At 36.2% G+C, this 16,582-nt stretch overlaps 3 protein-coding genes across 5 annotated transcripts; 2 read left to right on the plus strand and 1 right to left on the minus strand.

Moving 5' to 3' along the window:
* Positions 1,005 to 4,180, plus strand: LOC18607962 (O-acyltransferase WSD1). 2 transcript variants are annotated; one of them, XM_007042404.2, is made up of 7 exons: positions 1,005 to 1,094; positions 1,199 to 2,190; positions 2,899 to 2,971; positions 3,050 to 3,117; positions 3,249 to 3,461; positions 3,567 to 3,704; positions 3,813 to 4,180. In XM_007042404.2, exons 2-7 carry the CDS (start codon positions 1,384 to 1,386, stop codon positions 3,966 to 3,968), a joined length of 1,455 nt encoding a protein of 484 aa, XP_007042466.2. In that variant the 5' UTR covers positions 1,005 to 1,094; positions 1,199 to 1,383; the 3' UTR covers positions 3,969 to 4,180. The 2 variants fall into 2 exon arrangements, with proteins under 2 accessions (XP_007042466.2, XP_017970869.1); XM_018115380.1 differs by having other exon boundaries at positions 1,015 to 2,190.
* Positions 4,905 to 8,294, plus strand: LOC18607963. Its single transcript, XM_007042408.2, has 11 exons — positions 4,905 to 5,057; positions 5,599 to 5,682; positions 6,225 to 6,299; positions 6,408 to 6,450; positions 6,570 to 6,627; positions 6,828 to 6,995; positions 7,104 to 7,166; positions 7,266 to 7,360; positions 7,453 to 7,534; positions 7,629 to 7,739; positions 7,852 to 8,294. The coding sequence occupies exons 1-11, from the start codon at positions 4,967 to 4,969 to the stop codon at positions 7,990 to 7,992; spliced, it is 1,011 nt and encodes a 336-aa protein (XP_007042470.2). The 5' UTR covers positions 4,905 to 4,966; the 3' UTR covers positions 7,993 to 8,294.
* LOC18607964 (filament-like plant protein 7) lies at positions 8,572 to 14,787 on the minus strand. Of its 2 annotated transcripts, none has more exons than XM_007042411.2 (6): positions 14,141 to 14,787; positions 12,880 to 12,989; positions 12,600 to 12,741; positions 10,029 to 12,450; positions 9,880 to 9,940; positions 8,572 to 9,448 (listed from the first exon to the last, which is right to left on the minus strand). In XM_007042411.2, exons 2-6 carry the CDS (start codon positions 12,976 to 12,978, stop codon positions 8,945 to 8,947), a joined length of 3,228 nt encoding a protein of 1,075 aa, XP_007042473.2. In that variant the 5' UTR covers positions 12,979 to 12,989; positions 14,141 to 14,787; the 3' UTR covers positions 8,572 to 8,944. The 2 variants fall into 2 exon arrangements, with proteins under 2 accessions (XP_007042473.2, XP_007042474.2); XM_007042412.2 differs by lacking the exon at positions 14,141 to 14,787 and adding an exon at positions 13,745 to 13,873.

Raw genomic sequence — 16,582 nt, forward strand, 5'->3', positions numbered from 1 at the left:
ATTTAATTTAAAATAAAAATATAAAAACTTAACTAAGTATAATAAAAAGATAAAAATTTATTTATGTTTAAAAAAACATTATACCTTTGAACTTTCTGGTTTCTACTAAATATAATAAAAAGATAAAAGTTTATTTAATTCTCGTGGTGGGGTTGTGCCTTCAGTGCCGTGCTTTATTGGCAGCTTAAAAGCCTTTCGAGACTGAATTGGCGAAATTTAGAACACTTTCATCTAACAGGAAGTACTAGCGGTCTTTTCGGTATTTGTCTTTAGTATTAATAGTCTTCTCATCAATGGGATACGGCAGAGCAGCTTACGGTCTTAAATCTTGCTATGACATGTACCGGAAAGGACAAACAAGAAGTTGGGTCCAGTTCAGCGTTTGTCCCTAGCAGTACAGAGCTAGTTTAAGCCGTAAAGGAACTGCGGTGATGAACTCGTCAATGAAAGTTGGGCTGTGACCATGACTTTTCAATAGCTAAGCCTCGCCTTCCCCGTTTCTGCAAGATAATATCAAGGAGCTTTGGAGCCGTGCTCAATTTCTTTTGGAGATTTGGGTGAGTGAGAAACTGAGAAACGCAAATAACGCCAATTGTGTGGTCGATGTCAGACCACTTTGTGTTGTAGGTCTTACGTTGTCTTTTTCAGTTGAAAAGGAGCATTCATAATTAATAATTTTATTTTTCATTTTTAAATTTAAAATCACACACATTTAACTCCTTGCATCGAAAATAACAAAAAAATTTCTCCTATTAACTAATAAATCATGGCAAACGTAAGTTATTGTGGACCAAATATTTAAGATCATTTATATCGAAATAGGGCAATATATGTAAAAAAATCATAAAAAATTTAAGTACACAGACAGCACACAGCTTTTGTGGGCAGCTGTACATGTATTATGGCGACTAATTACTACTAAGTAAAAATAAGTTTAGTGCAACTCAAACAAAATAAAATAAATGAATGAATAAAATATCAATGCGACTTATTCTAGAAAGAAGGCAAAGACTTAAGAAATAATGGTGCTGTCCAATTACATCCCTGCTTCCAAGTTCCACAAAGAAGAACCCTGAAAATTTCTGTTGCCAGAGGTTAGTGGCGTCAGTTTCCCTGACTCAGAATATTGTCAATATACATGATTATGGGCTTGGAGCCATCTTTGTTTCTGTGACTTATATCGCAGGTTTTATTTCAGCCCCACATTCGGACAGCACCATACATTAGAACAAGCAACGAGATAGAACAAAACTCGCCACAGTTTAATTGCCCTTCCTGACCAAAATACGCTACACTTTATTTTACTTTTCTTCACAACTGGTCAAAAGTCCTTGTCCGGTCATTAGAATATTTTAAAGAATCCAATTGTCCCTTTTCCCCCTCATGGCCTGCCCGGGAACTTTCTCCGACGAACCGTTGACTCCCGCTGGCCGCCTTTTTCTTCAGTCACAAACAAACATCATCATCCACTGTATCCTCCGTGGCAAAAACCCCATTGACATTGATGCTGTAAAATCGACTCTTAGGTCTTCCTTGATGGTCCGGCACCCCAGATTCTGCAGCCTGTTAGTTCGTGACAAAAACGGGTTTGAGCACTGGAGAAAAGCCCAGGTGGACATTGACCAACATGTCATCGTCATCGATAAACGGCTCGATAAATCAGACAATTTCCTGGACGAAAGTCGACGTTTTAGCAGTGAAGAAGGAGAAGGAGATGATGATGAAGCAGCAGTGAATCAGTATGTAGCGGATTTATCAGTGAGCAGTCCTTTAAGTACGGACAAACCCCTGTGGGAAATACATATCTTGGTACCACACAAGTGCGCTGTGTTCAGGATTCATCATGCTTTAGGGGATGGGATCTCCTTGATGTCCATGTTGATGGCCAGCTGCAGGAGGGCAGATGATGCAGATGCGCTTCCCAGGATGGTTCCCGAGAAGAGTGCGGAATTTAAGGACGGGAAAGGAAGGGATTGGTTTTGGTTGTTTGGTATTCTGTGGGGGTTTTTGAAGATGGTTTGTTTCACTGTGATGTTTGTGATGGAGTTTGTGGTCAGTAGTTTATTGGTTTGTGACAGGAAAACGGTGATTTCGGGTGGCGAAGGGGTGGAGCTCTGGCCCAGGAAACTGGCTACCGCTAGGTTCTTGCTTGAGGACATGAGGGTGGTGAAAAAGGCTATTCCCAATACTGTAAGTACCAAAAATAATACAGTTCCACAACTCCAGAACAAAAACATTACTTTTCCATAACTCAGGTTTTATGTTTTTACTCAATAACTCTGGTTTTAAGCCTCCATAAACTCCTATTTACTATTTACGGTTTATATTTAGGGGGAAATTTGACCCTGAATCCTGGTATCCTGCGCCTGATTTGAAAGCCAATTACTCTTGAGTTGTTACTGAATCAGATTTATGGGGTGTTTAATTTTTTTTAAAATTCTAATTCTTCAATCAAGATTCTCCTGAATGTTTCAAGCTAAATTTTGTACTGAGTAGATAGTAAATGTCATTATCACAACTATAATCATGTTTAGTATCGCTTTAGGTCTTTTTCACATTTTGTAATTGACCTTGAGAATTTGCCTCTTTCTAATATGGGTGGGTGGCGGGAGAACTTGTAAATGGTGAAAGTGTTATTCTCTTAGTTTAAATAGCTTGTCGTTATATTCTACTATACTGGAAAAGATTAGTTATTAGTTAGGTTTAATCACATATAGAAGTTAGACCGTTGATCATTTCGTGGATTAATGTTTCCAAGGGGACACTCTAGCAATTAGTATTTGAGATTGCAATCTGAAGGTTTCTGATTCAAATCAAGGTGAGGTTGTCAAATGTACATAATTTTTTCTATTAATATCTAACAATGCTACACCTTCCCGTTCTTATGCACAAATGCAGACCATTAATGATGTCCTTTTTGGGGTGGTGTCATCGGGGCTATCAAGATACTTAGATCACCGAACACCAAATGGTAAAGTTTGTTTATGAAAAGCAATGATTACTCGTGCCTACTTTCTAGAAGTAATTTGACTTGAATGTTTGTTGTTAGCCTTGCATGAGGGCCTTCGTATGACAGGGGTAGCTATGGTTAATTTAAGACCACAAACAGGTTTCCAGGTCAGTTTCAGCTTTCTGATTTCGTACGCCTCAGCAACGTTTTGACAAATTTGCATTTGCCCTTTTTTTTGTGTTAAAAATTCATTGGAGTCTGACATCCTATGGCTTGGATGATGACTTTCCTTTGTCAGGACCTATCCCAATTAATGAAGGGCGCTGCAGAAGCACGATGGGGTAACAAATTTGGTTTGATTCTCCTTCCTGTTTACTTTAAAAAAGCTGGTAATAACCCTTTAGAGTATGTGAAGAGAGCAAAGAGGATGGTTGACAGGAAGAAACACTCTCTGGAGGCTTACTTCTCATACAGAATCGGGGACCTTGTAATGTCACTGCTGGGATCAAAGGTGGAATAAAACAAAAATGACAATGATCCCTGAGAAAACAATGAGATTTCTTGTCTGCTAACTGCATTCTTTGTGAATAATTTTCTTATTTATTTCGTGTTGCAGTATGCCTGTTTGCTTAATTACAGACTCCTCTGCAATACTACCTTCACGATCTCAAACATAATCGGCCCTCTAGAGGAAATTACACTAGCTGGCAACCCCATCTCTAGCATTAAGGTCAACACATCCAGCCTACCACAGGTACAACATCCCATCTTGAATTGATATTATCAGTGGGATTTCTGAAAGTAAAATTTGCTACCAGGATACTAATGATATATTTATGAGTTTTGCCTGTTGTTAATGCAGGCTATCACAATGCACATGTTGAGCTATGCTGGTAGGGCCGAAATGCAAATTCTTGTAGCTAAAGATATCGTCCCGGACCCAGAGTTTCTGGCTAAATGCTTTGAAGATGCCTTACTTGAAATGAAGGAGGCAGTAATAGGGACCGAGAAAGAATAGAAGAATATTATTAGTGTACAAAGAAAATTCTTCGTGAATTTTCTGTACAGAAACAGAAAATTTCCAGTGAATTTTTTTTTCTTTTTTACCTCCTTACTTTGTTCTCACAAGCAAAATTCAATGCCAGAATTCTCTGTTCAGTACCCAAAGAAGTATAACCAAGGATGCCTCTATATGTCCACTTTTGTTCAGAATATAACAAAAAAAAAAAACTTATGGCTTCCTTCCTGGGTCTTTCTTATAAATCAAATATAAAACCTTTTTGTCAGCAAACAGTAATATTCTCCAATGGTTGCTGACTTGCTTTCTATTCAAAAAATGCGTTGTTGTAGTTTCCTTTTCAGAAGATTTAGCATTTGATTTTTCTCTCTACTTCTATTGATGGGACCAAACTAAGCGAACCCATCATTTACAAATAAAGTATTGATACTGACATTAGAAGTATGGGGAAAAACAATTTTCGTTGCAGCATTTGTTGTTCATTAAAATTCTTTTACCATAAAAGGTTTTGATAGAGCAAATATAACAAATTGTAGCAAAAGATAAAAAAATATAGAATGTTGATTCGCCACAATAGGTATAGGCCGAAAGACATGACGGGTTTAAATCATATGATGTTTATTTGGGTTTCATCCGTACCTAACTTTATACTGGATTAGAAATGTTGGAAAGTTACTCATTGGTCATAAGGTTAAAGTTTGATGGTACGTAGGATTCCAACCAAAGTCATGAGATGCCTCATCCATTTACATGGCCAGGAATGCAAATAATGGTGTTAAATGATAATTTTATTGTTTTCTTTTGCCAAATAATGCCATTTTTACAAGGAAAAGAAAAAGCAAGAAAGGGCAAAACCACGATAGCAATTATGTATGGTCGAGGTTGTATGTCCGGTTGGTTGGACGTCTTATCTTATTCCCTACAAACAAAAATAAGCTAAGCCTTGTAACTAGCTGAGGCAGTTACACCACTCCGCAGTCCACAGATAGAAAAGCAACATGAGGGCGGGAGTGGTGCACAGAACTCCTTTTGCTACCTCACTCCCTCTTCGCCACGTTAGAGCCAGGGTTACATGTTCTTCTTCCTCTGGTAAATCATAACTCCCATAATCATCCCTTTTCATTTCTCAGCTCTTCTTTCATTTGCAATCCATCTCAACTTCAATTATGCTTGCAAAATGATAACGCTAAAGCTATTCCATGCTTTCATGTCAGCTTATTTGTTTCGTAAATGGGTCCATTTTACTTTCTTCCATTAAATTAACCACTGTGTATATGTATGCAAGTAATTAAAATTAGCTGTTACTACTGGATAGCTTGTTCTTGCATTTGAAGCAAAGTCTTAAATGCTTATGCACAAATCAGTTGGGTTTGATTTCAAATTGTCAATTAAATTCGGTTTGGGAAGAATGGATGGGAAGTGAAGGCAAAGGGTAGCTAGTTTATTGGAAATTATAAGTAGTTGTGATAAATGATGCACAATCAGAACCCCATTTCTAACTAGTCGGTCACACTAAATTCCAGTTAGTTGTGAATCTCGCTTGAGCAAGTGATTCAGCTTTTCTTTTCTTTCAAAATATTCTTGGGCATGTTGAACTTGGGTATTTAAGCGTTTAGTGAACCAAATGCAGGCCATATATCATTCATTAAAGATGTAGCTGCCACTCGACCACCTGAGAATCTTCATCACTTGCTTGAAGTGCTTCAAACTAGAGGTACGCGGCAGTTAACCTTTTCAATACAAAATTTTGCTATTGATTGATTCAATTTGTGTTCTTTCTAAAGTTTAAACCATTCACTGATTACATGGTGCAATTTGAGGAAAGCATTATGATTATTTCTTGTCAATTGCTTCCTGATATAAGATACTCAAATTGTATCTGTGCATGTGTGCGGGTCTTGTGCAGATTGGTTCTCTGATCATACGTTAATACTAACAAACTGATTGCTTATCGTGTGATCTGCTATTCTTATCCTCGTTAACTGGGGGTATTAGAACTCTCATGTTTCGAGATGATTACTTCATGGTAACCTGTTACAAAATGCTTAGTAAATTATATTTAAGAGATTTCTCACTGGGCTTTAGATTTGATCTTCTTTCTTTCCTATCATTCCATCTCTAAAACCAGTCACAACGAGTTGGACAAAGACTGATTTTTGACTCCAGAACCTGCATTCCTGAAAATAGAAAAGCTGCTTCTTACTTCCACATGTATGCCACTTGACTGCTCTCATCTTTCATATGCTCTGTATACAGGCGAAAGCATACGTTCTCCAGGTTCAAGGCATGGGTTAATCCCCCTTGCCATTCCTCTTTCAGAAAATTTGTCAGGTTAGATAAAATTTTGCACATTTTCTATGTAAAATATTTGTCAATTATCAGTAGCTTTATTATGGAAATGGAGATACAAGTATGTAACCTGCCATTCCTTGAGAATAGGTGCTGTAACTGCTCTGCTGCGGTGGCCAACAGCTCCACCTGGGTAAGAGACTTAAGTTGTCATGTTGTTCTATTGACTTACTGTTCTAAATACATATGAATGTATTCATTAAGCTTTCATTGCCTTGATTTATCTTCATGGAACTGTTGCTATTCACACAGAATGGAGATGCCAGTTGTGGAAGTTCGCAAGCATGGGGTGTGGCTTTTAGCCAACAATGTAATACATTTAAGCTGAAAGCATGCATTAAAAAATAAATGGGTTATAATCGATACTGAACCACTCAGCATTTTGGAATTTACGCCTGTTGGATTGATAAATTGGAGTTGAACAAGTAGCACATAGCTCGGAGCTCTTTTTCTCAAAACCTTCTCATATGTGGACAAATTAACTCACTATTTCTAGCTTTTGCAACCCAGGTTGATCAGTTTATTCATCGAATCCTAGTTGAGGAAGATGCCAATAAATTACATGGAAGTAATGGTGAATTATTTCATGCTTCTTCTGAGGCTGGCAAAAAACTCTATACGAGGGGTGATTTTGCTGAATCACAGATCTCTAGTCTTGATGTGTATATCTTAAAAAAGGTACATAAAACAGTTTATGAGATAGTCCCGCAGTCAAAAATGAATTGTCTAAGTTCAGTGTTCAAATTAAGACGATTAATGGTGGCAAAATCATTGTTCTGCCTCCAGGTTGGGCTGTTTCCAGATGTTTTGGAGCATAAGGTTATGCGACATTTTGAGGAAGGGGATCAAGTAAGAAATGTCTGGTTTTGGTCCCTAGTATTAGATTTTGAGTGTGCGTGTGGTTATGCTAATTTCTTTTTGTCCCTTTTTGACAACTATGGGTGGAAGGTTTCAGCTTTGGTGACAGGGGAATTCTATACAAAGAAGGAACTCTTTCCAGGATTTGGAAGGCCTTTTGTATTTAACGCAGAGGTTTTACTTAAGTGAGTAGAAAGATTTTATAATTACATGTGTAATATTCTGAACTTCGATGTGGTTCTCCTTTAAAGAGGATTTCCTAAATTCTTATATGTAGAGTAGGGCGTACATCAGAAGCAAAAGATTCTGCAAGGGTGGCTTTGAAATCACCATGGTGGACTTTAGGCTGTGCGTATCAGGCATGGAACTTTTCTTGATCATCAATATATTCCTTTCAGATTTAACCCATCGCCCTTGTTTTGACGTTCTCTTCCATGGATGTGTTGTGATCAGGATGTTGCCAGCATTGCACAATGGGAGGATGAGCAAATTGAATACATCAAAGAGAAGGTGACAGAGGAAGGTAGACAGGAAGACCTGAAGAAAGGGAAGGCTCCTGCCCAGGTAACATTGTGGCAGAACAATATTTCAACCATTGGTGCAAGGAAAAACACTTGTGTGGGCTAACATCTTATGTGGATTGTTAATTTTAGTTAATTCTGAATCCACTCTCCAGGTTGCACTGGATGAGGCTGCTTTTCTGTTGGATTTAGCTTCTATTGAGGGAACCTGGGGTGACTATGTGGACCGCATTGCAGAATGTTACAAAGAGGCTGGTCTCAATGCAATTGCTGATTTTATTTTGTATAGAGATTGAGATTTGACAATGTGTAGTGAGAAACCAATGGTCAAGAAGTTGACAGTTGCCAAATTTTGAATGACTTTATTCTGATAGAGAAGAATAATATGTTTTTTTTTTTTTGAGAAACCATTGTTGTATAGAGTGAGACTGGGAAAGCATTCTAATGTTCTCAACTGTACGTCATGAAAAGAAATTTACACTTGATAGGTTGACTTTGAGAAGGGTATTGGTTTCTTACTTAAGACTTGCTAAATTGGCTTGGTATAGCGGTGGCTGTTCTTATGGTTCTGATATTAACATAAGATGGTTTCTTGTCATTCTCTCTTCTGACTATGTTTTCTTCTCCCTGCTGCTTGCTGAAGGTTGGGGTATGTTTGTAATGTTTGCCAAAATGAACTGAAGAATTTCCGCACATAGGATACGGTAGTGCATAAACTTTGCCATTAAACGAGACTTAAGAAATTTTCATAGCTTCTTATTCTTCCGGTAAAGCATGCTTAACCTTCAGGTAGTTTTGAGTTGCAGTTAGCATTAGCAGCTAGTTCTCCTTCATTCCAGTTTAATTTGGAGAGAGCATTAGAGTGGGCAGGCACATATCTCATAAAATCTAGAAGTACACGATCTTGGTCAAAGAAAATTTGATGATCAAATGTCACAAATGATAGTTCTCTGGTTAAAGCCACTGACTCAAACTGTAGTTATTCTGGTTTTCAAACACCCTCCAACCCAGAAATATACACAAGCCATATTAGGATACTATACACCTCTCTCTCTCTCCCATATTATGAATTTTGCAGAAAGGACTATGAGACTACAAGCTCCCACCACTCAGTAATTAAGGTGGAAAAATCAAACAAAAAACCAATCCCCACACTATGAAAACTACCAGTGTATTATCTTCAGAGGCTATGTCTTCACTCCCTATCACCAGGGAGTTTTCACCTAGCCTCTTCACCTTTTCCAGTCACTAGTCAGTCTTTTGGTAATGAGATTTCTTACTGTAACCTTTCTTCCTTCTTAACAGCAGCCTCCTTAGCAAACCAACTCCTTGCTTCTTGCTTGGCACAATAGCCAAAGCCATAACTGCAGTGTTAGTACCTTCCTTCTTGGAACCAAGATGTGCTTCTGAAGTATTTACCACCAAACCAGAAGCTTGCAAGTTCTTACAATTATTGGAGTCAGGAAGGGATGAATTCTCTGCTTCTCCAATGCTTAAAGTTCCTCTAATATTGGGAGACTTGTGAACCTCTGCTTTAGAACCATCCTCAGCTAGCATTCGATCACGCAAGGAGAAGCGTCTGTTCACCCTTCTGTTATTTATTACAGTGGTGGCGGCACCACTGCTGGAGAAAACCTTGTCAAAGAGTGCTGCATCTTGTGGTGAAGCCAACACCTTTAATTGCTTACCTAGGTTCAGAATTGTTTCTTGGCACTCTGCCAACTTCACTGAAGCTGCTGTAATTTCCCAACCCTGCTCGTTGGAAAAGCAGAATACATAATCAGTGTTTGATATCTGTTTTCCATTTTCAATTGCATTTGTTGGCCACGTGTTTACAGAAAGTTGAACTCAATATATAACAAAACCTTTACTCAAAATAGAAAGATCAGCATTTTGCATGATCTCACTGCTAATGCATCATACAATATTACAATGACCTATCAATTGCCAATGCTACATGTCAGAAAAAACCAAATGTCAAATCAATTATGTACATTCTATGATTTTCATATTGAGAGAATAAATCAATAAATAGATAAACAGATTCTACAAAAACTAGTTAGTTCAATTCCTAAGGCATGATGTTACCATTCTGAGAAGATTATAATCAAACTTTAGTATTTCAGGCATGTAGACAGTCTTTTCTAATAGAGGAGAAATAGGAAAAACTGTGAATGACTTACGTTTTGAGATTGCTTCCCCTCTCGATTCATGACATACTTTGGTGTTTCTTTCCTTGCCACACTGTGAATTTTATGTTCCAGAAATCAGAACTATATTTACATGTTCCTTTAGTATTCACAGGAAGTTAAACTAAGAAATGGAATTTTACCTCTCTAACTGGAGTTGAAGCTCAAGACATGTAGCTTCTAGCTCTTCACAACAGTTATTTTTGTACTCCAACTCAACTTCCAAAGATGAGCACTTCTGGAAGATTTCATTCAGTTTAGCTTTTGCAACTGTAAGCTGGGTATCAAGATCTTCATTAATTGATTTCTGATTTTCAACCTGATCCTCAATCATTTCCTTTGTTTCTTTTGATATCTTGAGTTCTGTTTGTAAGCTTCCAATGCTTTGTTCTGATTCATGAAGTTGTACTGTCAAGGCCTCACTCTTGTCAGTTGCTGACTCCAGCCTGGCTTCCATATTCTTCAAATCATCTTTTAATCTCTTGTTTTCTTCTTCCAAGCTACACTGAATACCCTCCTTTTCGGAGATAACATTCAGATTCTGGTCATGTGAAGAAGCAAAGGAGCCTAAGCATGATGATTGTTCTTCAGAAATATGGATCACATCTGGTTCCAATACTAAAACATTCCCTTCAGAACCAACGTCTTTATCATTTTGTGATTCAATCCAACCAAAATGCCTTTTGATCTTATCCCTTGCACTTGAGGCTTCCTTAGGAGTAACACAGTTGTTCAACATCCAGTCCAAAGCAAATGAGAGTTCTCCAGCAAAATTTTCAAGATCAGCCCTTTTATTCAACAGATCATTGCAAGTGCGAAGAAATTGTTGTAGAACAGTGCTTAATTCAGAACTTTTCCATTGAAAAACACGGACAAAGTAATCTGCATGAGCTACTGCTTGTTTGGGACTTTGATCTCTCTCTAGACAACTGCTAGAGGTATTGTAAGATGTTAGATCAATTCCTTCAATCAGCTCAACAATTTTAGAGATTGACTTGCTCAGATTAGATTGAAACTGTTGCTTCTTTGTTTTTTCTGCTGAGTTCTCAACAGTAGAAGCTCCACTGAGTGAACCTACAGAAGGAGATGTGTTTGGAGATTTCCAGCCTATGTAGCCACTGATATGGAGAGCATCAGATTCTATTGGATGCATTGAGCATGCTGTTTTACTAACATCACCATCAGTTAAAAGAGTGCTACAACCCAAAGCAATTTTGATGTCCTCGAGAATTTCATCTAAACTTCGGTTGGAAATACGTTTGTGCTCGGAGATAGCATGCAAAACAACCTGAAGCCAATCAAAAGATCTTTCAGCTGCTACATCTCTTGAGTGAATCTGTTTTGTGTTGCTGAAACCACAGTGACCCTGCCCAAATGGAAGCAATCCCTCACCATCTGATACTGGATTATATCCACCTCCAGAAACTAAGGCTAATTTTTCCATCTCAACAAAATCGTCCATTAATCTCATTTCTGGAACTGTAATCGCCTTGTGTTCCATTGGATTCCTAAGTTTTCTGTCTCTAGAATGTGCAGGTTCTGAAATCAAAGCATTAGCCCATGAACAAGAAGAGCTAATTCCATCAATACTGCCAATATCAAAACCTGATGTTTGAGATAGTTCACTAGATATTGGACTACTCCTTACCAGCTCCATGGAGTTCTGTCCTGTAAACAGCTTTTTAGGCTGAATCTCAACCTGTGTTGGCCTGGATAATGTTTGAGAGCATGCTAAACTTGATGACTGGAGTTGAGCATTTTTCTTGGTCATGATTTCTTTGAGAGTCCTGTTTTCTTCTTCCACATTGCGTAATTGCTCTAACAGGAGATTGATGTTCTTAGTTGGATTATCAGGAGAATTTTCAGTGGCAGAGTCTCTGATAATCAAATCTCTAGTGGAATTCAACTTTCTTCTTCTCAGCTCTGTCTTGTCCCTCCCCAGCATTTCAACTTCATTCTTCATTTTCATCACAGCAGCAGGACCTGGCAGCCTCTTTTGCAGAAGGAGACGTAACTTCTGGCATTCTGCTTCCAACTTTGCGATTTTCTTTACACCATCCAAATGTTGCTTATGTGCTAAGTCAGCTGATCGACGGTTGTATTCCATCTCTTCATTTCGGATCTCAAGCTCCTTCTCGAGGACATGAAACTCATATTTCAAAAATGTATTTTCCTTTTCAGTGAAATCTAATCTAGCCATTAGTGCACCAAATTCTGCTTCTGCCTGAGACTTGTGCTTCTGCTGATCTTCAATCAATTTTTCTTTGACTAGCAGGGCCTTACTCAGTCGAGAATTCTCAACCACCAACTCTTCAAGCCTTCTGTTTGTCTCTGTCAGCTTGTCTTGTAATGATTCCTGTGCTTTCTCAAACTCACTTGATGTCTTCATGATAGCATCACGCATCCTTTGCTCCTGCTCTTCTCTAAAAAAATTTAGCTGTTGCATACATTCCTTCAACGCAGCATCTGAGCGAGTTAACTTTTCATTTGCCAATTTTCCCTGCCTCAAAGCTTCTTCTAGCTCTTTCTTCAGAAAGATTGCATCTGCTTCTGCCTTTTCCCAACCTAGAAGAAAACTTCTATTCATTAGATCATAGACAAAACAAAGTGCACATTCAAACAAATTAAGAAATGTTTTCCACTGATACTGTGATATTTTAGGGAAGCTTTTTGAACAGAGGAAAAGAGAAGGAGAAAGGATAAAAGTAAATCACCTGCATTTGCTTCTGGTGCCATTTTCACATTTTTTGTCACCAGATCCTCTTTAGCATGACAATCAAGGAGGACTGAAGCAAGCTTCTCATTTAGATTTTTCACTATTCTATCTCGTGGCCCCTCCATCGGAGGCATTTGTACCTAGTATAGAAAAATATTGATCCATGAGTCATTGGCATAGATCATATACAAGAATCATAAACATCTCTAAACAAGAAATTAAGACAAGGGAAAAAATAGAAAACAAAATATGTGGATGAAAGTAGAGGTTTTCATTACCTCTTCATCAATTCGTTTCAAAGACATGTCAACCTTGTCAGTAGCAACAATTGTCTTCTCAGAAGATTTTTTCCGCCAAAGCCACGTTTTGTGGTCCATGATTTCAATTCCTGTTTCAGAACCAAAAAGAAAAACAAAGAATTGTAATGTTATCAACTTAAAGCAGTCATACAGTATGCTGTTGAAAGAATCAAGCTAGCAGCTTAATTCAGCAATGAATAAACTGCAGAAGTAAAGCTAACTACTGAAAGAAACAGTCTTTGTCATCTAGATTTTAGTTGTCAGATTGAAAGAGAGAGCTCATTATGTTGTGCTCAAATAGAATTAAATCATTAGTGCATTATGAACAATTTTCTTCCTCTGATAAAATTATTATTAGAGGTGGAAGTAAATATATGGCGACTGAGATTTCTGCAAACATGCACATGATAGTGAAAAATTCTGAATCTTGTGTACCTGGCTATGCAAGTAAAGAAAGCAGAAACAATATCCAGAACAAACACTAAGAGGATTTGACTAATTCCAAGCATTCCCAATACTTCATACAAAATTTCACTCACCACAGTGTCCTAAAACAGGCAGATGCAAATAAATCAATCATTATAACAGCACTGAAAGGGGATTGTCTGCAACTCCGCATCTCTAGATGCATGTCTTCATTAAGGGATTAATCACCTGGACTAGGGGGTACCCAAATTCAACATAACACTATAAATAGCAGAGAATGAACTTCACTCGCAGAATGTAAGTCGGAGACAACATAGATGCCAGGAGGACCAACATTCATTGGCAACTAAGAAATTTTTTTCTTGCTATTAAAATAAGAAAATTATTAAATTTTGGTCTCAAAAAGCATGAAATATACCTTCCAAATACTACACCATGCAGTACATATTTACCATCTTTAACAGATCAACTCGCTAACTGGTGCCAGAACATGCATCTTAAGAAGGAAAAATTACTTAATTGACTGCCTCAAAGAAAATTTATAAGAACACCAATTGTTCTAAATCAAAGGTAAAATGAAAAAACAAAATTTGATGCTCAACTTTTGCCATGTACACAATGATCTTACTTAGCATGAAAGCGACTTTGGTTTGTTATCTAGACACTGTCAACACTCTAACATGGCACATCAATTCTCATGCATAATCATAAACAAATCCAACTTAAAGCAAAACTGCAAGCTTTCAAGTGGGGGAAAGAAACTAAATAAATAAACAAAGAAGAGAAAGTAGTTGAAATATTTATTAGTTCTCACCTATGCTTGTGCAGAATCAAGTTATTTAAACAACAGCTAGCTCAGTACTCAACCACCATTACAGCATGAAAATCGCGGAGAGAATTATTAAAATAAAGAAACTGACACTGAAGTGAAGCGAGAATTATTGTAGGTTAAATTACAAACCACATAAAACCCAGAAACCAGAAGTACACGGGAGATACTATGTTTGGACTTAAAGGGCAGTTTTTTTGGTCATTTTAACATAGGATGCTCCTATCCACCGACAACCTACCAAAGTTACTTATAACACATGTTAACAGCAATAATGATGGAGGAGGAAAAAACAAAGCATAATAAAAAAAAAGGAAACGGTGGAAAAATGGTGAAAGTCAGTCATAAAGAGACGAGCGGTGATAGAGGGAGAAATATTAAAGGGGTAGAAAATGCTGTGCATGATCAATCAATGGGAGGCCTACTAAAGTGGAAAGCGCCATAAAAATGGAGTCGTCCCCTTGCAGTGGGTTCTTGGATTTTCATCAAGGAAAGGTGGTGCCACGCGCGAAGAGGGGTTTTCGACGACACGGCCTAGCCGTTGACGAAACCTGCGGGCTCGCTGTCCTCGAGCTGGGTGGCATCCACGCTCGTGAAATGAGTTTGGATGGGGGCGTCATAATGAAAGTTGGCAAATCATGATTATGTTTTGGGGTCAGATATTTTATATAATTTTTGCTTTACTGAAAGTATAATTTTGTCCTACTTTTCTTATCTTCTTTATTTTATGGACCTTTTTCTTTTTTATGACAAAACGGTGCACAGAACCCAAACTAATTTGGGTTAAGGCAGCCCAGACCACTGACCAGCTTGAAAACCTTACTTCTCAGTCCCCTATTGGGCCGAACCTCGGATGGGTCAACTTAATTTGGGCTAAAGGCTATTTGTTTGAGTTAGTATCGATACTAATTTTTTTTCTTTTATTTAGGAGAAAATATTTGAGTAATGTTAATTAATTATATTAAAATTAAAAATGATTTCATCGATAAATTATTAAAGGTATTTCTTGAAATTCTCTCTTATAAATTAATAGACGATATTGATATGTTTTTTATATACTTATTAATCTTGATATTCGAAACTCTCGATTTATATAAATTTTTTTATTATACATAATTTAAAAACATAGACACACAAAACAAGAAATAATATTCTTTAAAAAAATAATTTCTTGATAATTCAGCTCTTAATTGTCAAATCAATTATAATTATGATTATAATAATTAGATCAAACTCTTTTTTTTATCATAAAAATTTCATTAAATGGGCTTTAAACTAAGACATTGAAGAGGGTGTTTGTTACATAGACTTGACAATTTATGTACTTGTGTTTTAATTATATCATTTTAACAATTATATAGATAAATATGAATACGACATGATTAATTAATCGTGTCAATATCTTAATTACATAGATGAATAAATTTAATAAACGTATAACACAAAACAACATGGTTAACAAGTTTATTAAACATGTTGGGTAAAATTTTATACGACACAATTAATACGATTAAAATTTATATGAATTTATGACATTGTTTACATGATTAATACAATTAACACTATTAAAACAATTGAATTGAAATACATACAAGTAAAATATGATTCTATTATTCAAATTTATTACTGAAAATTATAGATATCTTAATATTTATCAAATATAATAAAATTCAATATCAATAAATAAAAAATATTTATATTTATATGGATTAATAAATGAATCTTAATTATGTACTAAATATGTTACATAACATGTGAACACTATTAAATAAATAGATAATAAATGGATTATAAGTTATATGGATACACAATAATATTATTAACTAATCATATCTTATGCGAGTTTAACACGGTTAATAAACGATTTATTTGTATCTTAACCGTATTAATACAATTACATAAAACATGATTAACCTAAACTTAAACTCGTTTAAATTCATGTCATATCGTATACAAAATTGTTTAATCTATTGCTACATATGCCGATGGACAATATTAAAATTGGGGTTGGTTGCTCATAAATTTGGTTTGGTCCCCTTCTTTTAATTATATTTTAAATTAAATGAGTTAAAACTCTTATCCTCGTTATTATTTCCCAATTTATCCCTATTCTAAAATCACCCATATTTTACTAATACAAATTTTAAATGTTTTCTCACAATATTTATATCACAATTTTGTTTTGTAGTTATTATTTTTAGTATTTTTGTAAAAAGAACATCTAAATAGTCCCAAAATAAAAAAATACAAGCTTATTAATAATAGAAACTATCTCTTTTTATTCAATAAATAAAGTTAAAAAAGCAAAATACATTCGTTTTCAATTTATCATTTTTGCATGAGAGGATGGTTATGATATTTCCCATCTTATCATATATAAATGTAATTGTTAAAACATATATAAAAGTTTAAATCAATGAATGTTAA

The sequence above is a fragment of the Theobroma cacao genome, chromosome 2 (genome assembly GCF_000208745.1).
Source record: "Theobroma cacao cultivar B97-61/B2 chromosome 2, Criollo_cocoa_genome_V2, whole genome shotgun sequence".
Taxonomy (NCBI): domain Eukaryota; kingdom Viridiplantae; phylum Streptophyta; class Magnoliopsida; order Malvales; family Malvaceae; genus Theobroma; species Theobroma cacao.

Excerpts from the sequence above, each read along its gene's own strand:
- LOC18607962 (XM_007042404.2), top strand. The coding sequence starts at position 1,384 with ATGGCCTGCCCGGGAACTTTCTCCGACGAACCGTTGACTCCCGCTGGC. Across the intron at positions 2,191-2,898 it reads AAAAGGCTATTCCCAATACT|ACCATTAATGATGTCCTTTT; the intron begins GTAAGTACCAAA and ends GCACAAATGCAG. Across the intron at positions 3,462-3,566 it reads TGTCACTGCTGGGATCAAAG|TATGCCTGTTTGCTTAATTA; the intron begins GTGGAATAAAAC and ends TTCGTGTTGCAG.
- LOC18607963 (XM_007042408.2), top strand. The coding sequence starts at position 4,967 with ATGAGGGCGGGAGTGGTGCACAGAACTCCTTTTGCTACCTCACTCCCT. Across the intron at positions 6,300-6,407 it reads TCTTTCAGAAAATTTGTCAG|GTGCTGTAACTGCTCTGCTG; the intron begins GTTAGATAAAAT and ends CCTTGAGAATAG. Across the intron at positions 7,740-7,851 it reads AAGGGAAGGCTCCTGCCCAG|GTTGCACTGGATGAGGCTGC; the intron begins GTAACATTGTGG and ends TCCACTCTCCAG.
- LOC18607964 (XM_007042411.2), bottom strand. The coding sequence starts at position 12,978 with ATGGACCACAAAACGTGGCTTTGGCGGAAAAAATCTTCTGAGAAGACA. Across the intron at positions 12,451-12,599 it reads GGCACCAGAAGCAAATGCAG|GTTGGGAAAAGGCAGAAGCA; the intron begins GTGATTTACTTT and ends GTTTTCTTCTAG. Across the intron at positions 9,449-9,879 it reads AGGGGAAGCAATCTCAAAAC|GGTTGGGAAATTACAGCAGC; the intron begins GTAAGTCATTCA and ends TCCAACGAGCAG.